The sequence below is a fragment of the Schistocerca serialis genome, chromosome 8 (assembly GCF_023864345.2).
Source record: "Schistocerca serialis cubense isolate TAMUIC-IGC-003099 chromosome 8, iqSchSeri2.2, whole genome shotgun sequence".
In the NCBI taxonomy this organism is placed as follows: Eukaryota; Metazoa; Arthropoda; class Insecta; order Orthoptera; family Acrididae; genus Schistocerca; species Schistocerca serialis.
In genome coordinates this window covers 421,721,472-421,746,496 of record NC_064645.1, presented here as the reverse complement: position 1 = coordinate 421,746,496, position 25,025 = coordinate 421,721,472, and the positions used below count along the sequence as shown (strand labels likewise).

At 44.2% G+C, this 25,025-nt stretch overlaps 1 protein-coding gene across 1 annotated transcript in view; it reads right to left on the bottom strand.

Moving 5' to 3' along the window:
- LOC126417044 (KH domain-containing, RNA-binding, signal transduction-associated protein 2-like) overlaps nucleotides 1-25,025 on the bottom strand; it is a 552,290-nt gene that overhangs the window by 209,015 nt on the left and 318,250 nt on the right. Inside the window, exon 2 of the mRNA XM_050084935.1 lies at nucleotides 308-424. Within this exon, the coding sequence (XP_049940892.1) occupies nucleotides 308-424 (117 nt within the window). The remainder of the gene's footprint in view (nucleotides 1-307; nucleotides 425-25,025) is intronic.

The window sequence follows — 25,025 nt, the reverse complement described above, 5'->3', positions numbered from 1 at the left end:
GTATGTGTGGTCTACTATCCAGTAATTACGAAATAGCCTATTATTACAAATGTTACTCTGAAAGATTTTGATAATATTCCAACACACTTTTCTAATGTCGGTAAGTGGTAAAATAATTCACAATAGCTAACAATGTACGTATGGAACAAGCACTTTAGTGCTACTCAAGGGATATAACTCAAAATACATATACAGAAATAACACTTCCCAAAGTTAGTCTGAAATAATCTCTACATTTAGACAGACATAGTTCACTGAGTCGCGGAACAGCAATCCGCAAGAATATGTTGGGTAGAGTATGCCTTACCTTATGTTTATCCCGCATTGAGCCGCGTCCTAAGATGGCCATTTTCGTCATCGTGTCCTCCTGCAGCCTTTTCAGCGAGTTGCCCTTAGGACCCAGTAGCTTCCCTACGAAGTTGAACTGCAAAAGACAACACAAGGATCGTAAATTAAATGAACGAACTCATAATTAGTTGTAAAAATAATTAATAATTTTGTAATAGCAATGGAGATTACGGAGCAAATCGCTGAAGAAAATGAATAACTTTTACAGTACTAACTTGTGTAACTTACATTAATAATATTTGATACCATAAACATCTAAATTACGTTACTGACGATAACCATCTATCGTCAACAGCCACGTTCACAAAAAATAACATTCATGGTTAATTTAAAGACGTTACGTGCATGGATTAGAGCTAACCGCAGCAAAATATTCAGATTAAAATGTTAGAACACATAACTAAAAAATCTGGATAAGTGTGAGTAGAATTCGTAACCTAGGGTTCCGTACAAACTTAACTACATATACAGACAGTTAACCCATCCCAGAAATCAAGAATATTTTGTCTGTTACCAATGTCGATACTCTTGCCCATTCCTGAGAAAAAGGGGTCTTAACAGAATGATAGCTAGACAGTCGGATAACAAATGACAAACATCTTTTTCGTGTGATATTATCACAAATTAACAATTTTTGGATTTTTTTCTTTGCCTGTGCTATGAAGCCTAAACTAGACAACATTTCGTAACTCTAAGTCCACGGGAAATACCGCATAGATGAGTGAGTTTGCGTGTATCAAAATTTGTGACATATATGGCCGTATCGTTTGATTGCATTGACTTAGATACTTACATTTATTACACCAGCAAGGGACTAGAGACTTTACCTGTTTCAACATACGGACGGACAAACACACAGATAACAAATGAACAAAAACATTTTGTGTGTTGTAATAACAAATTAACTATTTTTGGATGTAGTGTGAAACCTTGCTGCTTGCCAAATTTCACGATCCTTGGTCGACAGGACGTACCTTAAAGGTTTTGATAAGTGAGTTTGCGAGTATCAAAGTACGTGACATAAATGGCCGTATCTTTTTATCGCATTGACTTAGAAGCTTCAATGTTTTACGTCGTCAAGTGAACGTAGACATTTATATGTGACACACATTTCAACTTGATATGTCTATCCATTCCTGAGGAAAGGTGTTTTTAACAGTCGGACACAGAGGAAGAGAACGATGTGATCCTACAATGAAACACCAAAGAAACTGACACAGGCATGCGTCTTCAAAATATAGAGATTTGTAAGCAGGCAGAATAGGTGCTGCGGTCGTCAACGCCTATATAAGACAACAAGTGTCCCGCGCAGTTGTTGGATTGGTTGCTGCTGCAATAGTGGCAGGTTATCAAGATTTAAATGAGTTTGAACGTGGCGTTATAGTCGGCGCTCGAGTGATGGGACACAGCTTCGCCGAAGTAGCAATGAAGTGGGGATTTTCCCGTTCGACCATTCCCCGTGTGTATCGTGAATGTCAGGAATCCGGTAAAACATCAAATCTACGACATCGCTGCGGCCGGAAAGAGATCCTGCAAGAATTGGACCAACGACGAGTGAAGAGAATCGTTCAACGTGACAAAAGTGCAACCCTTCCGCAAACTGGTGCAGATTTCAATGCTGGATCGTCAACAAGTGTCAGCGTGCGAATCATTCAACGAAACATCGTCGAGATGGGCTTTCGGAGCCGAAGGGCCACTCGTGTTCCCCTGCTGACTGCACGACACAATGCTTTATGTCTCGCCTGGGCCATTCAACACCGAAATGGGACTGTTGATGGCTAGGAACATGTTGCCTGATCGTACGAGTCTCATTTCAAGTTGTATCGACCGATGGACTTGTGCGGTTTTGAAGAAAACCTCATGAATTCGTGGACCCTGCATGTCAGCAAGGGACTGTTGAAGCTGGTGGAGGCTCTGTAATGGTGTGGGGCGCGTGTAGTTGGAGTGATATGGGACCCCTGATACGTGTAGATATGACTCTGACAGGTGACAGGTGACACGTACGTAAACATCCTGTCTGATCACGTCTGTTGTGCACTTCGACGGACTTGGTCGTTTCCAGCAGGACAATGCGACATCCCACACGTCTAGAGAGTGGCTGCAGGAACACTCTTCTGTGTTTAAAGATTTCCGCTGTCCGCCAAATTTCCCAGACATGAACATTATTGCGCATCTCTGAGATGCCTTGCAACGTGCTGCTCAGAAGAGATCTCCACTCCCTCTTATTCTTACGGGTTTATGGATAGCCGTGCACAGTACATGGTGTCAGTTCCCTACAGCACTACGTCAGACATTAGTAGAGTCGAAGCCACGTCGTTTTGCGGCACTTCCGCGTGCTTGCGGGGGCCCTACACGATATTAGGCCGGTGTACCAATTTCTGTGGCTCCTCAGTGTATAAGGGTTAGGTTTTTACCTACTGAGTACGGAATCGTAAAAACCACGAAGAGCAATATGTTTAGTGCGATATAAATTCTCTGTGGCATAATACGAGGTGCATTCAAGTTCTAAGGCCTCCGATTTTCTTTCTAATTAACTACTCACCCGAGATGGAACTGGCGTTACTTCTCGACGTAATCTCCCTGCAGACGTACACATTTTTCACAACGCTGACGCCATGATTCCATGGCAGCGGCGAAGGCTTCTTTAGGAGTCTGTTTTGACCACTGGAAAATCGCTGAGGCAATAGCAGCACGGCTGGTGAATGTGCGGCCACGGAGAGTGCCTTTCATTGTTGGAAAAGCTAATAGTCACTAGGCGCCAGGTCAGGTGAGTAGGGAGCATGAGGAATCACTTCAAAGTTCTTATCACGAAGAAACTGTTGCGTAACGTTAGCTCGATGTGCGGGTGCGTTGTCTTGGTGAAACAGCACACACGCAGCCCTTCCCGGACGTTTTTGTTGCAGTACAGGAAGGAATTTGTTCTTCAAAACATTTTCGTAGGATGCACCTGTTACCATAGTGCCCTTTTGAACGCAATGGGTAAGGATTACGCCCTCGCTGTCCCAGAACATGGACACCGTCATTTTTTCAGCACTGGTGGTTACCCGAAATTTTTTTTTTTTGGTGTCGGTGAATCTGTGTGCTTCCATTGAGCTGACTGGCGCTTTGTTTCTGGATTGAAAAATGGCATCCACGTCTCATCCATTGTCACAACCGACGAAAAGAAAGTCCCATTCATGCTGTCATTGTGTGTCAACATTGCTTGGCAACATGCCACACGGGCAGCCATGTGGTCGTCCATCAGCATTCGTGGCACCCACCTGGATGACACTTTTCGCATTTTCAGGTCGTCATGGAGGATTGTGTGCACAGAACCCACAGAAATGCCAACTCTGGGGGCGATCTGTTCAACAGTCATTCGGCGATCCCCCAAAACAATTCTCTCCACTTTCTCGATCATGTCGTCAGACCGGCTTGTGCGAGCCCAAGGTTGTTTCGGTTTGTTGTCACACAATGTTCTGCCTTCATTAAACTGTCGCACCCACGAACGCACTTTCGACACAACCATAACTCCATCACCACATGTCTCCTTCAACTGTCGATGAATTTCAATTGGTTTCACACCACGCAAATTCAGAAAACGAATGATTGCACGCTGTTCAAGTAAGGAAAACGTCGCCATTTTAAGTATTTAAAACAGTTCTCATTCTCGCCGCTGGCGGTAAAATTCCATCTGCCGTACGGTGCTGCCATCTCTGGGACGTATTGACAATGAATGCGGCCTCATTTTAAAAGAATGCGCATGTTTCTATCTCTTTCCAGTCTGGAGAAAAAAATCAGAGGCCTTAGAACTTGAATGCATCTCGTAGTACTTTAAAAAGTGAATACATTGTATGATATTTTTAGCGGGATGTGAGTTCATCCACCTAACGGAAAGGACGTTCTTCCTCCGCGTACATTGGACTGTCCCCCAGCTGATGTGTGAAAGTTGTGTCGTATAGGTATTAATGTGGTGTAGTGTTATACCCATGTCGTATGATGATGATGATGATGATGATGAGAGAAGGGAGAGGAAGAAAGGAAGAAGCCCGGTGCCAGCTCATACCTTGCCATTCTCGAGTAGCACCAGAGGAGCCAAGGAAATTGACGTACCCATGCGACGTACGGATCACCGTCAAGTGTTGTATGCCCTTACTTCACGAGACATTGAGGACAGGTTTGTAATTTAATCCAGGGCATTGGCGCAAACACTGGAGATCACAGACTTCACGCCACCACCTCTCCTCCCCCTATTTCCGGCCAAATACTGACAGTGAAAATTTTTTATCCAACACCAGGAAGCGTATCAGCTTAGATTACCGCACAGGCCAGCGTTCGCGATTTTTTTTCCGTCTACTTTCATTCTATTTCTTTCTTTGTCGTTATGTTAGCATTTGTTCTTATAGGGCGTCTCATGACAGAAATTTGTTACTTCAGTCAAGGCCTACTTTTAATGTTTGACGACGGTTTTAGTGAGGAATATCTTGCTTACCTGTGCTAATCTGCTTCTTACATCCTACTTTTTTCATTAGTCACGCGTTATTTTGCGTCTAAGTTAGCAGAAATCTTAAACTTCGTCTACAACATGGTCTCAGTGTTCATATTAAGTTTATTGTTTATATGCAAAATTGTTAAGGCTCCATTGGCCACTTGTTGACAGATTGCCTACTTGCGAGCAAGACGAATATGTGAGACGCAGCACCTCAGACACGAGATGTAACACCTGGAAAGTGTTCTGAGAAGCAATGGGTACTCCATCATTTACATAAGAGGTGTCAAAGAATCCAACACTCGGCTATGCGACACATCGCACAAAGAAATATCATGTACGGCCTTTCTGCCACACATTCCCAGAGCGTCCGACAGATTACGCCGTATACTGTGCAAACAAAGCGCAGATACTATTAATAAACCAACAAAGACGATCAAAGAGTGTCTCACATAGCCAAAGGAGAGTCTCTAATGACCTCGATGTCGACGGACGTTAAACACAATTTTCGTTGCAGTGCCGGGAATGTACTGCATACCACACACACGTGGAAAAGTCTGTGTGAGTGACTGGACGATCAGTCAACACCAGAATTGCCGAACATAAGCAGAATTGCAGGTTACGATAGGTGGAAAAATCGGCCGTGGCGGAGCACACGCTGTGTGAGACCGAGCACATAGTAGACTAAAATATGCCGACACGGATGCTCTTGCTGTAGAGAAGAGCTATCACAGCCTCTTGTCCAGGGCAATTATAAAAATACTCGAACAGGACAATAACTTCAACAAGGAAAGGGAAGCCTCAAGGTAAGCAGATTCTGTATTCCCGTGCTGCAACGAACGATTGTTGCAGGTAGCAAGTGGAGAACCGTAGTGGCAATGACCACGGGAAAGCCCTTAGATGATGGTGTGCAAGGTACGTATAATCTGTGGCCGCGAGCTCTACTCCAGTCCACCACAAGCAATAGACGCTGAAGCTCCCTGGTAGATTTAAAATGTGTGCCGGACCTAGACTCGAACTCGGGACCTCTGCCTTTCGCGGGCAAGTGCTCTATCATCTGAGATACCCTAGCACGACCCACGATCCGTCCTCACAGCTTTACTTCTGCTAGTACGTCGTCTCTTACTTCCAGATTTCACATAAGCTCTCCTGTGTTGGTCCGGTACACAATTTTAATCTGCCAGGAAGTCTCATATCAGCGCATACCGCTGCAGAGTGTAAATCTCATTCTGAATAGAGGGTGAAACTTTGACGATTCCAGCCGCTCGTGCCGGCGAAACGTCAGAAAAATTATGAAACAAACGTTGACCGAAGGACCTGAGACAGAAGTCAACAGGCGATTTATTGCTTATTTAACTGGTAGTACTCCTCATTTCCTCATCATTAGCCTCTCTTTAGTATAATCTGAACCATCAGCAAGTCCCGTAATTCATCCCCACTTTCACTGAGTATATCTTGTTATCATGCCGTTTCGTTGTAATGTCATTCATTTCTTTCATTTCCTTCTTGTCTCTTTGATCGGCATGTTGAACAGTAGGTCGGATGCGCGTCATTGTCTTAGATCTCACGAACTTACACTCTTATTGTTCCCTCCTGCTTCTTGTGTATATTGTACATTACCAGTCTTTTCATATGGATTACACACATTTCGCACCATTTTACGCTGCAGAACACTTTTTTCTAAGCTGACAAAGTGCTATGAAAGTTTCTTGATTATTTTTAAGAGTTGCCTGTAAGTTTAAAATCAAAGATGTCTCTCTGGTACCTTTACCATTTCTAAGGCCAAAGTGATCTAACAGATCTTAAATTTTGTTTTCCACTCCTTTGAGTATTACTTTTCCTCCTACAATGATCGATGAACTGGTAGGCGTCCTGTTGTATTGCTATCGATAGTCACCTCCCTGGAAAGTGCAGAGCGCATGAGTAATTGTTGCTTCGTTACCGCGGGATGCTGGTTGTCGGTTGGTTGATTCGTAGGAGGGGACCAAACAGCGAGGTCGTCGGTCCCATCGGATTACTGAAGGACAGGGAAGGAAGTCGGCCTGCCATTTCAAGGGAATCATCCCGGCATTTGCCGGAAACGGTTTAGGAAAATTACGGAAAACCTAAATCAGGATGGCCTTACATGGGTTTGAACTGTCGTCCTATCGAATATGAGTTCAGTGTGCGAACCACTGCGCCACTTCGCCCGGCCCTTGGTATGTTGGGCGTCGTCCAATGCTGGTGCCGGAGTTGCAACACACATCTGAAGTTATTGTGATGTAATTAAAAATGTCTGTCAGGCAAGTTGTACAGTCATATTAGTTTTTACGGCTCAGTATGAATGTTCATCTGAAAGGTGACGATTTTCACTGTCGTGTGTCGTGTCGGGAGCTAAATAATGAGCCGCGTTGGAACGGTTACGGGAAGATAAATGTGGACTGGATTGACTTAAATTACATGTTCCAAGTGAAAGGAACTTGTATGGATTGTTTGAATATCATGAGCGGAAGTACTTTCGGATATCGCACACGACCTTTTGAAACATCCCTGTAACGATTCGGTCTCGCGTATGGTTGTGAGATGGATGAAGATACCGTTCAATACTGACTGGAACTGTGGCTTTCGTATACTTATAAGGCATCTTTTGTACAGTTATGTTCGTATGTGTTCTGTGTTGCAAGCACTTGAATAATATTGCTTCAACAATACATTTAGTACGTCTCAGCGGAGTACGAGGTTGTTATGCAAATACCGACCACGTCGATTGTGGAACAATGTTAATTGTGAACAGTGCAGCCCAACCCTATGTGTCTATGTTTAACAGAATATGATGAATTCCACCAGACTATGCTGGCATTGTTTGTGTGAGTATCCACGCACCCTGTTAGATAATGATTATTACAGGAAACTTCGAAGCAGGTAGCGCTAGGAGAGAAGAGCAACAACCGCAGGAAAATCGGGTGCGTGTGTTTTATGCACGCTGGCACTAAATATCAAGTTCTCGTTCCTGTACCTAGGGAGCATTTGTGCAGAACATATACACCACAGCCGGCCGGGGTGGCCGAGCGGCTTTAGGCGCTACAGTCTGGAATCGCGCGACCGCTACTGTCACAGGTTCGAATCCTGCCTCGGGAATGGATGTGTGTGATGTCCTTAGGTTGGTTAGGTTTAAGTAGTTCTAAGTTCTAAGGGACTGATGACCTCATAAGTTAAGTCCCATAGTGCTCAGAGCCATTTGAACCATATACACCACATTTTCCCCGGATGTGCTGAGTGTATTGTACGATAGTACTGACATTCATCTGCATTTGATATCTGCGGTGGGTAATGTGGATAATATACTTAATTATTTTATTGCTGCAGTGCCAATTATAGGCACCATGCGTTCCTTGAGTGTAGCTGTAAATAAGTATAGCAAAAAGTTTTACTACCAAATATTAAAATGAGGTATAGTACACTAGAAAGATCTAAATGTGAGCGACAAAGTAACCTCAAACAACCTATCCAGCAGAAGGAATGAAAAGTCTCCAGTGAACCCCTGTCCGTGCTTCCAAAAGTGGCAGCTAGATGGCACCATCGGCGGCCTCCTTACAGCGACCGCTCCGGGCAGCATCCTGATGAGTGGGTGCAGGCAGGGGCGCTATTAACCGTTTTACAGTCCGCTTAGGCGACGACCCAGTCGTAACAGAGGGCGTTATGCTGGAAATTGGAGCCGTCGCCCGGAGTAATGGCTGGAGGGCGTGCCTTGCGTTTATCCTGTCGGGGCGCCGAGCAGCGGAGGCAACCGACTTCCAGCCGGGAAAGGAAGATGACATTGGCTGACTAATTCCTTTGTGAAGACGATGTTGTATGGACAGTACGCAACTCATGTATCTTCACAGTTAGGGGTACTTGTAATTAGCTTCACATTTTGATACGAGTGAATAGTTTGGCGGCCATATTCATTGAGAAAATTCTCTCGGGCTTCCAGCCGCGTCACGTGGTTTGAAACTCGCGAGCTTTCGTCTCAGAACTCCTCGTCCGCTGTCAAGTGGTGACTGTCGAATGGTTCCTGCTGCCCTTCTTATACAGCTGCGCTGCCTCCAGTGACGTCACTGTTGTTCGCCCCAGCGCCGTATACAGGGTGGACCATTGATAGTGACCGAGCCAAATATCTCACGAAATAAGAGTCAAACGAAAAAACTGCAAAGAGCGAAACTTGTCTAGCTTGAAGGGGAAAACCAGATGGCGATATGGTTGGCCCGCTAGATGGCGCTGCCATAGGTCAAACGGATATCAACTGCGTTTTTTTAAAGTGGGAAACCCCGCTTTTTATTACTTATTCCTATAGTACGTAAAGAAATATGAATGTTATAGTTCGACCACTTTTTTCGCTTTGTGATAGATGGCGGTGTAGTAGTAACAAACGTATGGCTCACAATTTTAGACGAACAGTTGGTAACAGGTAGGTTTTTAAAATTAAAATACAGAACGTAGGTACGTTTGAACACTTTATTTCGGTTGTTTCAATGTGATACATGTACTTTGTAAAATTATCATTTCTGAGAACGCATGCTATTACAGAGTGATTACCTGTAAATACCACACTATTGCCATAAATGCTCAAAATGATGTCCGTCAACCTCAGCGCATTTGGCAATACGTGTAACGACATTCCTCTAAACAGCGAGTAGTTCGCCTTCCGTAATGTTAGCACATGCATTGACAATGCGCTGACGCATGTTGTCAGGAAGGAATCATGGGACGTCAGATCCGGTGAACGTGCGGCCCATGGTATAGTGCTTCGACGACCAATCTACATCTCATGAAATATGCTATTCAATACCGCTTCAACCGCACGCGAGCTATGTGCCGGACATCCATCATGTTGGAAGTACATCGCCATTCTGTCATACAGTGAAACATATTGTAGTAACATCGATAGAACATTACGTAGGAAATCAGCATACATTCCACCATTTAGAATGTCATCGATAAAATGGGGGCCAGTTATCCTTCTTCCCATAATGCCGCACCGTACATTAACCCGCCAAGGTCGCTGATGTTCCACTTGTCGCAGCCATCGTGGATTTTCCGTTGGCCAATAGTGCATATTATGCCGGTTTACGTTACCGATGTTGGTGAATGACGCTTCGTCGCTAAATAGAACGCGTGCAAAAAATCTGTCATCGTCCCGTAATATCTCTTGTGCCCAGTGGCAGAATTGTACACGACGTTCAAAGTCGTCGCCATGCAATTCCTGGTGCATAGAAATATGGTACGGGTGCAATCGATGTTGATGTAGCATTCTCAACACCGACGTTTTTGAGAATCCCGATTCTCGAGCAATTTGTCTACTACTGATGTGCAGATTAGCCGCGACAGCAGCTAAACACCTACTTGGGCATCATCATTTGTTGCAGGTCGTGGCTGACGTTTCACATGTGGCTGAACACTTCCTGTTTCCTTAAATAACGTAACTATCCGGCGAACGGCCCGGAGACTTGGATGATTTCGTCCAGGATACCGAGCAGCACACATAGCTCTTAGGTTGTTCGCAGATGATGCTGTAATTTACCGTCTAGTAAGGTCATCCGAAGACCAGTACCAGTTGCAAAGCGATTTAGAAAAGATTGCTGTATGTTGTGGCAGGTGGTAGTTGACGCTAAATAACGATAAGTGTGAGGTGATCCACATGAGTTCCAAAATAAATCCGTTGGAATTCGATTACTCGATAAATAGTGCAATTCTCAAGGCTGTCAATTCAACTAAGTACCAGGGTGTAAAAATCACGAACAACTTCACTTGGAAAGACCACGTAGATAATATTGTGGGGAAGGCGAGCCAAAGGTTGCGTTTCATTGGCAGAACACTTAGAAGATGCAACAAGTCCACTAAAGAGACAGCTTACACTACACTCGGTCGTCCTGTGTTAGAATATTGCTGCGCGGTGTGGGATCCTTACCAGGTGGGATTGACGGAGGACATCGAAAGGGTTCAAAAAAGGGCAGCTCGTTATCTATTATCGCGTAATGGGGGAGAGAGTGTGGCAGATACGATACGCGAGTTGGGATGGAGGTCATTAAAGTAAAGACGTTTTTCGTCGCGGCGAGATCTATTTACGAAATTTCAGTCACCAACTTTCTCTTCCGAATGCGAAAATATTTTGTTGAGCCCAACCTACATAGGTAGGAATGATCATCAAAATAAAATAAGAGAAATCAGAGCTCGAACAGAAAGGTTTAGGTGTTCGTTTTCCCCGCGCTCTGTTCGGGAGTGGAATGGTAGGGAGATAGTGTGATTGTGGTTCGATGAACCCTCTGCCAAACACTTAAATGTGAATTTCAGAGTTATCATGTAGATGTAGATGTAGATAGCACACGCCCGTTGGGTATTTTGATCACAATAGCCATACATCAATACGATATAGACCTTTTCCGCAAATGGTAAACGGTTTATTTTAACACGGGTAATGTGTCACGAAGCAAATACCGTCCGCACTGGCGGAATGTTACGCGATACCACGTACTTATACTTTTGTGACTATTACAGCGCCATCTATCACAAAGCGAAAAAAGTGGTCCTACTAAAAGATTCATATTTCTTTACGTACTACACGAATATGTAATAAAAAATGGGGGTTCCTATTTAAAAAACGCAGTTGATATCCGTTTGACCTATGGCATCGCCATCTAGCGGGCCAACCATAGCGCCATCTGGTTTCCCCTTTCAAGCTAGACGAGTTTCGTTCTTTGTAGTTTTTTCTTTTGATACTTATTTCGTGAGATATTTGGCCCGGTCACTATCAATGGACCACCCTGTACTGTAATATTTTCGCTGCAGGCTTGCCGTGCCTGCTTCAATCTTCCGATGGCCGGGTCCCAAGTCACGTTTAGCTGCAGGCCACCGTCTATTGCGGATGTTGTCAGAAATGTTTATGTCGATCGATTCTTTTATGACGCTATTCCAGAAATGATTCGGCTATGTAATAATCGATCTCTCGACGAATGCAATACAGAGTCCGTTTGTAGAGCATATTCTGCTAGAGCTGATTTCTCGTGAAACCGTGGCCGAAAAGATCTCTCGTGTTCTACTAGGCGCTTTTCAACAGTACGCCCAGTCTGTCCAATCTAAAACTATTTACACCCACACGGTATTTTATATACTCCTGGCGTTATGAGGTTTACATCTTCTTTCAGAGGCATCGAATTTTTGCTGTAGCTCTGAAGGCTGAAACTATTTCATGCCTCTATAGGAGCCGACTAATCTTTCCTGTTATCGGGATACGGAACGGCAAAGACGCAAGCTTCTTCGCGTATTCCTCGGAGGCCTTCTGCTTACGTTTCTGCGGCAACTTTTCTTGCGAAAAATGGCGGTTGTTGTAGCCGTTTTCATTGAATACTTATGGTAAGTGGCTCAGCGTCTGAAACGGCGTCCGCTAGGTGTACCAATGTCCTCAGAACAGCGCGTTTCTGCGAAGGGCGGTAGTAGCTGGTAGCACGCAGATATTGGTTCGTGTGGGTGGGTTTCCGGTAAACACTGTGAGCTGAGACATCCTACGACTTAGGAAGACGTCAAGAAACGGCAAAGCACCATCCACCTCTGCCTTCTTAGGATAATTTAGATTAAGTAGTGTGTAAGCTAAGCAACTGATAACCTTAGCAGTTAAGTCCCATAAGATTTCACTCACATTTGAACATTTTTTTTGAACTTGTTGTTCTCACGGATATTGCTGATGTTGTTCAAGTTTTCTCCCAGGTTATCACGTCCATGAGACCTGACAAAGAGTATGTCGTCGACGTAGCGATAAAACCAACTAGGCTTTGCAGAAGCTTTGTCCAGATCGACGTCTCAGAGTACTTCATGAACAGGTTGGCTGTAACAGGAGGTAATGGGCAACATCCTCAGTAAAGTCGGCGGCCTGCATAGCTTACAATCCGGCCATCTTAAGGTTGAAGCGGGCGCGGCAAGCCCGCAACAAAAATAATACCATATACACTAAGTGATTAAAAGTATCCGGACACCCCGAAAAACATACGTTTTTCATATTAGTTGGATTTTGCTGCCACCTACTGCCCGGTACTCCATATAAGTGACCTCAGTACTCATTAGATATCGTGAGAGAGCACAGTGGGGCGCTCTGCGGAACTCACGGACTTCGAACGTGGTCAGGTGATTGGGTCTGATTTGTGTCAAACGTCTGTACGCGAAATTACCACACTCCTAAGCATCCCTAGGTCCACTGTTTGTGATGTGATAGTGAAACGGAAACGTGAAGGGAGTCGTACAGCACAAAAGTGTACAGGCCGACCTCGTCTGTTGACTGACAGAGACCGCCGACAGTTGAAAAGGGTCGTAATGTGTAATAGGCAGACATCTATGCAGACCATGCCACAGGAATTCCAAACTGCATCATGATCCACTGCATGTACTATGGTAGTTAGACTGTAAAAAAAAAACTTGGATTTCATGGTCGAGCGGCTGCTCATATGCTACAAATCACGCCCGTAAAGGCCAAACGACGCCTCGCTAGGTGTAAAAGCGTAAATATTGGACGAATGAACAGTGGAGAAACGTTGTGTGGAGTGACCAATCACGGTACAAAATATGGAGGTCCGATGGCAGGGTGTGGGTATGGCGAATGCCCGGCGAACGTCTTCTGCCAGCGTTTGCAGTGCAAACAGTAAAATTCGGAGACGGTGGTATTATGGTGTGGTCGTGTTTTTCACGGAGGAGGCTTGCATCCCTTATTTTTCTGCGTGGCGTTATCACAGCACAGGCCTACATTGCTATTTGAAGCACCTTCTTGCTTCCCACTGTTGAAGAGCAATTCGGGAATGGTGACCGTATCTGTGAACACGGTCTAGCACCTGTTCATATCGCACGGCCTGCGGCGAAGTGGTTACACGACAATAACATCCCTGTAATGAACTGGCCTGCAGAGAGTCCTGACATGAATCCTATAGAACATCTTTGGGATGTTTTGGAAAGCCGACTTCGTGCAGGCCTCACCGACCGACGTCGATAGCTCTCCGCAGTGCAGCACTCCGTAAAGAATGGGCTGCCATTCGTCAAGAAAGCTTCCAGCACCGGACTGAACATATGCCTGCGAGAGTGCAAGCTGTCACCAAGGCTAATGTTGGGCCAGCACCATACTGAATTCCTTCATTATCGGTGGAGAGCGCTCCGAACTTTTCAGCCAGGTGTCCGGATATTTTAGATTACGTAGTGTCTGGTACTGGAGTGAGCAACAGTCATAACTTTACCATGGCCGAGGCCCACTCGGCAAGCTCGTGGATTATAAATCACTTGAAGAGACTGGAAATCTGAGAGAATTTTTGCACAATTTTCTTTTAATTTTATGTCTGATATAAAACATGGAGGAAAAATGCTGCTTTTGAAATTTGGCTTCACTTCCAGTACAGCGTAAAGTCATTTCTCCTATATATTCTCCGTAGAACTGTCGTAATAATTACTTCTTCACCCATTTAAACAGATATTGAATGTGTCACCCTGCTAAAGTAGGGTGGCAAGTTTGTAATCTTCAATGGGAAGGCCCGTTTTCTATCGCAGATTACGATTCTGCGCCAAAATCTACGTACGCTTTCTCTGAAACATTTTCTTTATTTTGTCACAGACATGCAGCTCAATGGCCCTTGAATAACCAAGTGAGACCCCACCTCTTTGCTGCGAGGGTATGACAGGCCAGTATTTCGTAACTTCCAACTGGAAAGCCCATTCGCAACGTTGTATTTCTCCGACATATCGACGTGACGGTACTGGACGCGCACAGTGGTAATGTGAAAAACTACAACGTATCATAACAGGCAGTACTCTGTGACCAGAGCTCACATACCGTGCGGAAGTAGAACAGATAACAGCTGTAAACATTACAATACTTGCGCATTGTTTATTGCCTGCACACCTACCTATCATTTCGAGAAAGGTGGTGAAAGTGGACGACGAATTTTGCGTCCACAGACGGAAAAAGCTGAAATGATCCCGATTTACGGAGAATGTAAGAGAAATACTGAAGCTACTGTTGCCTTGAATGCCGAGCGTTCTCCAGAGAATGCTCATTCTCGTTCATTCTTTTGCGAAGTTTTGAACGCCTCTATGTCTGATGGCAGCGCAGGAATCGGGGAAAGGAAGCGAAGCACATGCGTTACACGAGAAGCTAATGAAATAGCTGTACTAGCGGCAGTGCACCATAACCCGCGGATAAGCACCCGGCAGTTACACCGCATTTGTTCAAATGGATCTAAGCACTATGGGGCTTTGGCCGGAGTGGGCGAGCGGCTCTGGTGGTACAGCCTGGAACCGCGCGACCGCTACGGCCGCAGGTTCGAATCCTGCTTCGGGCATGGATGTGTGTAATGTCCTCAGGTTAGTTAGGTTTAAGTGGTTCTAAGTTCTAGGGGACTGACGACCTCAGATGTTACGTCCCATAGTGCTCAGAGCCACTATGGGGCTTTACATCTGAGGTCATCAGTCCCCAAGACTTAGAACTACTTAAACCTAATTAACCTTAGGACAGCACACCCATCCATGCCCGAGGCAGGATTCGAACCTGCTACCGTAGCAGCTGCGCGGTTCCGGACTGAAGCGCCTAGAACCGCTCGGCCACAGGGGCCGGCTACACATCATTCCGGCATGTCCACAGGTAGTATTGTCACAATACTGCATCTTCGTAAGTATCATCCGTACGACGTGTCACTGCATGAAGAGCTTCATGACGCTGATTACCATAACCGGGTAGTGTTTTGTGAATGGACAAATCAACAAATGCAAACTACCCCCAGGTTCTTTGCCGAGGTACTATTTTACGATGAATCTAAATTCACAAATCATAGCATGGTTAACGTATGATGAAGCCTCCTACGGAAGAAACTCATTGGTCCGTATTTTATCACCGGCACCTTTAATGAACGCAAATATCGAACGTTTTTTGGAACAGAAACTACCTGTACCACTGCAGTATGTTGACCTGGATGTTCTACAACGTATATGGTTTCTGCATGACGGTTGTCCAGCGCATTACGCTACTAGACTTTGTTTACATTGTCGGTGGATCGACAGAGGTGGTCCCATTAATTGGCCCAGTAGGTCCCGGATTAGAAGATAGCGGAATTGTTTCTATGGGGATATCTAAAAGATAAGGTGTACCAGCAAGTGCCAACAGCCCGTGAAGACATGGTCGACCGCATCGAAACGCCTGTGCCGACATTCCCGCAGATATGCTTCTGTCCTGTGTACAGTCACTTGAAAAGCGGATCACTAAGTGTAGTGAAGTTGGGGGCTCTACGGTTGAACATTCACTCTAATGAAAAGTGTAGTAGCTTTCGCCTCGAGCCACCGCCACAGTTGCGCGTCGAGTAGTCCCCTGTTCGATACGTCAGAAGAATACAGCGAAGCGAATGGGGTTTCCATTTATAGGTTGTGAAGTAATGGCCCTGGCAGGGCGGAGGATGGACCCCATGTGCCATTGCATATTCAAGGGCCTTTGAGCAGCATGTCGTGAATTGCGATTGTGTATCCAATGCTATTTCTCCGACTACAGCGCCATCTTTGGTGAAACGAAGACAATTCTTCAGACAAAACGTATATAGATATTTCCATAGAATCGCAATCCGCAATAAGAGTCGGGGATTGCCGCTGAAGATTTCAAAGTTGCTCCCGTCACCCACACACGGGATAGGGTGGGGGATAGAGTGTGGAATCATTGGATGTCCCACTCCGAGACAAATAAATAGGAATTATAACGTTTTTTTGGCCCGATGTGTAGTTTTTTAAATATTTCAGTTCCTTCAATTATAATGAACAACATGTATAATCCAGGTCTAAAAAACGCAGAGAAGTACGACCCCCCAATAAAAAGAGGTGTAACTAACCAGTCCTCGAATCGTATCAACTGTCTTGCCAAAACGTATTGGAAATTGTTGTTTAACGTCAAGTTAAAGACGAGGTCATTAGAGTAAACGTTCTAAGAGGACAATTATGTGGAAAGAAATTCGTAGTGTATTTTTTTAAAGAAATCTCATTATTGGATCTAAGAGATTTTAACGAAATCACTATTTTTACCTTAGCACTAGATCCCTGTAGAAAGCTAAGATTCTGGTTTATGTCATGAACAAAACAAGTAACAACATTTACGTGTACCTTCTGTTTCGTTCCTACGGTTAGAATTTCTGCTATGAGCTTCATGAGCTACAGGTTCCATACCCTGCAATGAGTGAGGAGCAGAATGCATTAACTTTTTCTTCTTTGGTATTTTTGGTATTCATCTCCGTTCAGGTGAAATATGCTGAAAACCAGAGCTGTCTGCCTCCTCTGGCGAACACAATTAGGCAGTGTAAAATGGATCTTCCCTCTAACAAATGGAACTGCTAACGATGGCGACTAGCAAAAAATTCATTAAAATAGATCCCAAATCGTAGTTAATACCATACCGCTTTTCACTAAGGTTATTCAACGGTAAATCCACTATGGCTGTCAGAGGTGAACCTGGCGTCATATTGTCTCTCACATGTATTACTTCCTATACAGTTCACTGCTCAGAGATATTAGCATTTAATGTCACAGTCGTTTACAGCTACAGATAAGCCGCTTTCGATACGTACAAAGCGGAAATTGCCATTATATAGCTTTTGGAACGTTTCCACACGAAGTGTCTGATGGGTCACAATGAGCAATCAAGACTTTAGTGAGATGCAATTGCACGATTACTTTCGTGCATGTCAGTTACATTCATATACACATTAACTGCCTGAAACACCGTTTGTAGCGTGTTGCGTCTAATGGACAAAGGGCTCCAGCCGGCGATGGCGCGACGAAATCGAAGGGCCGGCGCCTGTGATGTTGGCACGCCTGCCCGCCCCGCGTGGCAATTGTCCGCGCTGTGTCAGCGCTGTCGCCTCCGCAGCCCACACACAAAGAGCCTAATCCCCCCCTGTCGCAGGTCTGCCAACTGCCAGAGGCGCGCACCAATATGTCGCCGGTAATCGCCCGCCCGACTCGCGTAATCCCTTCATTTGTCAGCGGGGCGCGTCTGTCCACTCGCAGCATTCGTCTTTCCCGTGGACGCGCTCCTCCAGTGGAGCCAACGCCTGTACCGGTTCGACAACGACGAAGCGTCGCAAAAAAAAGAGTCGCATGGTGGTATTTCTCCGCTGTCGTCACCGATTTTATTTCTCAATAGCGCAGAGGGCAGTGGTAAAAACAATGACACGCCCTTAACTCTTGTGCCAGTTACGGTACTTATCCTGTGATATATGAGTATGCTAACGGTGACTTTTTTTCCCACTGCTCACTTTTCGTTATCCCTGTTCCCGGCAAGTCATAATCTCACCTGACAGAGTATTTGTCACGCTCTTAAGAGCAGATTCGTCGCTTCTGGTCCCTGTATTGGGTGTAGAGCTGTTACCTGATTCTGTCGTGTTTATAAACCGTGACTGAATTCCATACTTCCAGGTTACCCTAAACATATTTATTACAATATTCTCAGCAACCAAGTGCTGTTCATTCTTCTACGTGTTAACGATGAAGATTCTGTCGACATTCTAATCTTTCAAGATGACAATAGCATAGTTCTCAAGTCTTGAATCGTTTGTCTCAGAAGTGTTTCACGTAGCCCCTCTTCTGTTAGATAATATTTCCATTAAATATTCGCACCTCGAATTCTCGGTGCGTTTTTTGGAGCAAGCGGCGATAAAAGTGAGCAGTGGGACAAGTTTATTTCATGCTAAATTTAATGAACGATGCATCTCTCTAAAAGGATTTACATATGCATATTTATGTTCCTCCACAATTCATGTCACATGTGATATATTTTGTGCTTGTACATTTCCTTTTTTCCATTATCCTCCGTGTGAAAGAGTGAGTGAATTTTTGTTTACTTTTTTATTTCGTTGGTAGTAGGGCAGCACCACGCTCACTGCCATAGTCACAATGTGGCCAGCATAATGTGATCAGGCAAGGCAAAGAAGTTTGTGCCCTCTAAGTAGTAATCCGACCACAATTAGGTTGGTGGCGTAAGGGACCCTATGGTCAATTCCTGCTACCTCGAGAGTTTGGTCGCTCTAAATAAATATGCAAATTTGTGGTAATATCTTATGGGACCAAACTGCTTCGATCATCGGTCCCTATGCTTGTACACTAATTAATCTAGCTTCAACTAACTTAAGCTATGGACAACACACACACCCATGCCCGAGGAAGGACTCGAACCTCCGACGGAGGGAACCGCGCGGACCGTGACAAGACGCCTCAGACCGCTTAGCTACCCCGCGCGGCTTTCGTCGTTCTGAGGACGGACTTGAGCACTAGGCACTGGGCGGTTTGTGAGTGTGGACTGTAGCCTGGCATTTGGGACTTCAGTTTAGAATAACGTTATGTAAGTCGTCAGGCAGTCTAAAGTAATTTAACTGATTTGCTTTTACAGCATATGGTTCACAATTATGTTTCATAATATATGCAGAATAGGCAATAGTGTTGTTTACAGATTTTATTAAGTTTTTTTGTTCTGCGAGGAACTGTGGTATGGAAATTCATTCCATCACGAAATTCGCAGGTTTCAATAGAATCGTTTCCCCCAAGTGTGAATGCTCATGTGATTGTAGTCTTACGTTAATGAATTTTTTCTCTTGTTCTAATTGAATTTTTTTCAATTTTCTTGGCAAATTCGTGTCTTTGCCTTCTGTCTTACACCACGTGATAGAAAATTACTTCAGAGCTCTCTGGCCTTAATTCCTGTCGTGATGCCGCATGATATTAAATATTCAGCATGATTGTGTGTGTTTTCGTTTGTTTTCATGGTGATGAATTCTGATTTCGAATGCTTCCATTGTTCGTGTGGACCACGTGCTCAGATGAATCAGATCGGCCCCAAGCTCTTCGTATTCATCGATTGCTCATTTCCACTGCCGTTCACTATTTACTAATCGTGACGCACACCTATTTAATTAATTGGTTCGTAAATATTTGGATAGTTTGCGAGTGTCCCACTTTATTGCGTATTTAATGCACTTCGTTCCTTTTCGCACAGATTTCCTTTGTGTGAGGACACTCTGAGCTATTTTGCTTACTGGAAGGTTACTACATTGGGAGACACGTGCCTCTTTGTCATTAGTTAGGGCCTACGTGTTGAACGACTAACTTCATTTGATCTGTGTTCTTTTAGTGTTACCTGGTGTGCGTGTCTGCATTTATATTGTCGTTCCTTTAATTTTATATGATTTCTCCTGTCGATATCCCTTAGTATCTAGCATGTCGTTTGTTGAAACGATGTCACTGATTAAATACTGGCAACGGCACACTTTTGTTGTATTTCTTATGCCGTGTTTCAATTATTTTTTATGAAAATAGTGTCACATAGAGTGTAATAACTCTTTGCCAACGGAGTCGTCCCCCTCTCCTCTTCAGAATAATCGTGGTGGCATTTCGGAAGTACAGAACTTCTTGCAGGCCTCATATTTTCATGTCTTTCACTGGGAGTTTACGTCAAGGCCTTACCTATTGTTACATGTTTAATTTGATTTCAGCTCATAATTTGATGAAAACAATAGGATCTTTGCAGTTGATGTGAATGAATTAATTCCTCTGTTATAATTAAATTTTCCCAACAGAGTTGGGTGGCGAGCCTGAATAAGTAATGAATTATGGAACGTCTGAGCAGACCTCCGACTTCTCCATTTTATCACATAGCAAATCCAGAATTCACAGAGGCCATTTACACCTCGACCCTGGCCAGGAATTCATTCATCTGCTTGCATACAGTCAGGTTTGATGAACACACATGTACCCTATCACGTCTCGACTGGTCCGCTAATTCACTTGATCTAAATACCACAGAAAATGTCTGGGATTCAAGATGAAAGCAGACTTATTGCTCTACAGCATAAAATTCTCACTTACTGGTTTCGGTTGGACATGACTTAACTGAAGAAGCTAGTGGACTCAACGAATTGAGACCATTATCTAGGGTGGAGTTACACGATAATAGCGCAATAGTACCGGGGGTAACTAAGTTTTGATGCGGTGCGCTGTTAATATATTGTACAAAGTAAAAGTAACTCAAGTAACGTGTAAAGGAGCATCGTCTTCTCTTAACCTACAAGACAACATCTACATCTGAGAAAATCTATACCGTGAAATTTAGCAATAACAATGTATAGTAAGAAACATCCATGAACAATCCCTGCTCTGTTTGTTTCTCATCCAGTGTGCTGCCTTGTACTCCATGTTCTGATTCATGAATCAGCTTCTGCATGATTTTTGACTGTTTTCCTGTCACTGAAATACTACAGCTCTTCCTTCATTACGCAGTGCTGCTAATTAACATTCAACACTCATCTCCCATAATCTTCGGCTTGTTTGTTTTAAATAAATGTGCAAAGTAAAGAAGTGCATTATGGTCACTGATCTGGCGTTAAGCAGACCTGATACTCAAGCTGACAACTAATATATTTTCCGTGACTAGTATTTTGTGAGCATATTTCCTCTGTCATGTTTCCGTGAGTTTGCGGTTTTGCGACAGCGGATCTGAAAACGTGGCGTGTCTGTAAAAAAGTTTTGTTTTAAACTTGGGAAAATCACCTTAGAAAAACCACCAATATTGAAGCAAGCTAATGGAGACACCGCTTTAGGTAAGACGTAGACTTACGACTGCTTTAAGGAGTTCAAATAAGGTCGAATATCGATTGTTGATGACAACCTATCCGATAGGCCGTTAACTAACATCACATCATAAAATGTTTATAACATACTCAATCCCACTCTGCAACATCGTGTACAGTACGTCTATGAGACCTTAAACACCTTAAAAATAGGTTATGGTACATTTGAAAGTATTCTGAGTTGAACATGAAACAAAGAATTGTGACGGAGATTTTGTAAGGATTATTTCCACATATCAGAAGCAACATCGAGTAAAAGTCCGCAGGAAACTTAAAGGACTGATTCAAGAGGTTGGAAATTTTATTCCAAAGGTTGTCGTTTGTGACTACCAATTTGATTTCATCACTGCTACTCTGAGACTAAGCAGCAGTCTTCGAAATGGAAGAATGTTCTACACCTAGGCCAAAAAGACTTTGGAAAGTCCTTGTTGACCTTTTCTACATCTACATCTACATTTATTCTCCCCAAGCCACCCAACGGTGTGTGGCGGAGGGCACTTAACGTGCCACTGTCATTACCTCCCTTTCCTGTTCCAGTCGCGTATGGTTCGCGGGAAGAACGACTGTCTGAAAGCCTCCGTGCGCGCTCTAATCTCTCTAATTTTACATTCGTGATCTCCTCGGGAGGTATAAGTAGGGGGAAGCAATATATTCGATACCTCATCCAGAAACGCACCCTTTCGAAACCTGGCGAGCAAGCTACACCGCGATGCAGAGCGCCTCTATTGCAGAGTCTGCCACTTGAGTTTGTTAAACATCTCCGTAACGCTATCACGGTTACCAAATAACCCTGTGACCGCTCTTCTTTGGATCTTCTCTATCTCCTCCGTCAACCCGATCTGGTACGGATCCCACACTGATGAGCAATACTCAAGTATAGGTCGAACGAGTGTTTTGTAAGCCACCTCCTTTGTTGATCGACTACATTTTCTAAGGACTCTCCCAATGAATCTCAACCTGGTACCCGCCTTACCAACAATTAATTTTATATGATCATTCCACTTCAAATCGTTCCGCACGCATACTCCCAGATATTTTACAGAAGTAACTGCTACCAGTGTTTGTCCCGCTATCATATAATCATACAATAAAGGATCCTTCTTTCTATGTATTCGCAATCCATTACATTTGTCTATGTTAAGGGTCAGTTGCCACTCCCTGCACCAATAGCCTATCCGCTGCAGATCTTCCTGCATTTCGCTACAATTTTCTAATGCTGCAACTTCTCTGCATACTACAGCATCATCCTCGAAAAGCCGCATGAGACTTCCGACACTATCTACTAGGTCATTTATATATACTGTGAAAAGCAATGGTCCCATAACACTCCCCTGTGGCACGCCAGAGGTTACTTTAACGTCTGTAGACGTCTCTCCATTGATAACAACATGCTGTGTTCTGTTTGCTAAAAACTCTTCGATCCAGCCACACAGCTGGTCTGATATTCCGTAGGCCCTTACTTTGTTTATCAGGCGACAGTGCGGAACTGTATCGAACGCCTTCCGGAAGTCAAGAAAAATAGCATCTACCTGGGAGCCTGTATCTAATATTTTCTGGGTCTCATGAACAAATAAAGCGAGTTGGGTCTCACACGATCGCTGTTTCCGGAATCCATGTTGATTCCTACATAGTAGTTTCTCGGTTTCCAAAAACGACATGATACTCGAGCAAAAAACATGTTCTAATATTCTACAACAGATCGACGTCAGAGATATAGGTCTATAGTTTTGCGCATCTGCTCGACGATCCTTCTTGAAGACTGGGACTGCCTGTGCTCTTTTCCAATCATTTGGAACCTTCCGTTCCTCTAGAGACTTGCGGTACACGGCTGTTAGAAGGGAGGCAAGGTCTTTCGCGTACTCTGTGTAGAATCAAATTGGTATCCCGTCAGGTCCAGTGGACTTCCCTCTGTTGAGTGATTCCAGTTGCTTTTCTATTCCTTGGACACTTATTTCGATGTCAGCCATTTTTTCGTTTGTGCGAAGATTTAGAGAAGGAAGTGCAGTGCCGTCTTCCTCTGTGAAACAGCTTTGGAAAAAGGTGTTTAGTATTTCAGCTTTACGCGTGTCATCCTCTGTTTCAATACCATCATCATCCCGGAGTGTCAGGATATGCTGCTTCGAGCCACTTACTGATTTAACGTAAGACCACAACTTCCTAGGATTGTCTGTCAAGTCGGTACATAGAATTTTACTTTCGAATTCACTGAACGCTTCACGCATAGCCCTCCTTACGCTAACTTTGACATCCTTTAGCTTCTGTTTGTCTGAGAGGTTTTGGCTGCGTTTAAACTTAGAGTGAAGCTCTCTTTGCTTTCGCAGTAGTTTCATAACTTTGTTGTTGTACCACGGTGGGTTTTTCCCGTCCCTCACAGTTTTACTCGGCATGTACCTATCTAAAACGCATTTTACGATTGCCTTGAACTTTTTCCATAAACACTCAACATTGTCAGTGTCGGAACAGAAATTTTCGTTTCGATCTGTTAGGTAGTCTGAAATCTGCCTTCTATTACTCTTGCTAAACAGATAAACCTTCCTCCCTTCTTTTATATTCCTACTAACTTCCATATTCAGGGATGCTGCAACGGCCTTATGATCACTGATTCCCTGTTCTGTACATACAGAGTCGAAAAGGTCGGGTCTGTTTGTTATCAGTAGGTCCAAGATGTTATCTCCACGAGTCGGTTCTCTGTTTAATTGCTCGAGGTAATTTTCGGATAGTGCACTCAGTATAATGTCACTCGATGCTCTGTCCCTACCACCCGTCCTAAACATCTGAGTGTCCCAGTCTATATCTGGTAAATTGAGATCTCCACCTAAGACTATAACATACTGAGAAAATTTATGTGAAATGTATTCCAAATTTTCTCTCAGTTGTTCTGCCACTAATGCTGCTGAGTCGGGAGGTCGGTAAAAGGAGCCAATTATTAACCTAACTCGGTTGTTGAGTGTAACCTCCACCCATAATAATTCACAGGAACTATCCACTTCTATTTCACTACAGGATAAACTACTACTAACAGCGACGAACACTCCACCACCGGTTGCATGCAATCTATCCTTTCTAAACACCGTCTGTACCTTTGTAAAAATTTTGGCAGAATTTATCTCTGTCTTCAACCAGCTTTCTGTACCTATAACGATTTCGGCTTCGGTGCTTTCTATCAGCGCTTGAAGTTCCGGTACTTTACCAACGCAGCTTCGACAGTTTACAATTACAATATCGATTGCTGCTTGTTCCCCGCATGTCCTGACTTTGCCCTGCACCCGTTGAGGCTGTTGCCCTTTCTGTACTTGCCCAAGGCCATCTAAACTAAAAAACCGCCCGGCCCACGCCACACAACCCCTGCTACACGTATAGCCGCTTCTTGTGTATAGTGGACTCCTGACCTATTCAGCGGAACCCGAAACCCCACCACCCTATGGCGCAAGTCGAGGAATCTGCAGCCCACACGGTCGCAGAACCGTCTCAGCCTCTGATTCAGACCCTCCACTCGGCTCTGTACCAAAGGTCCGCAGTCAGTCCTGTCGACGATGCTGCAGATGGTGAGCTCTGCTTTCATCCCGCTAGTGAGA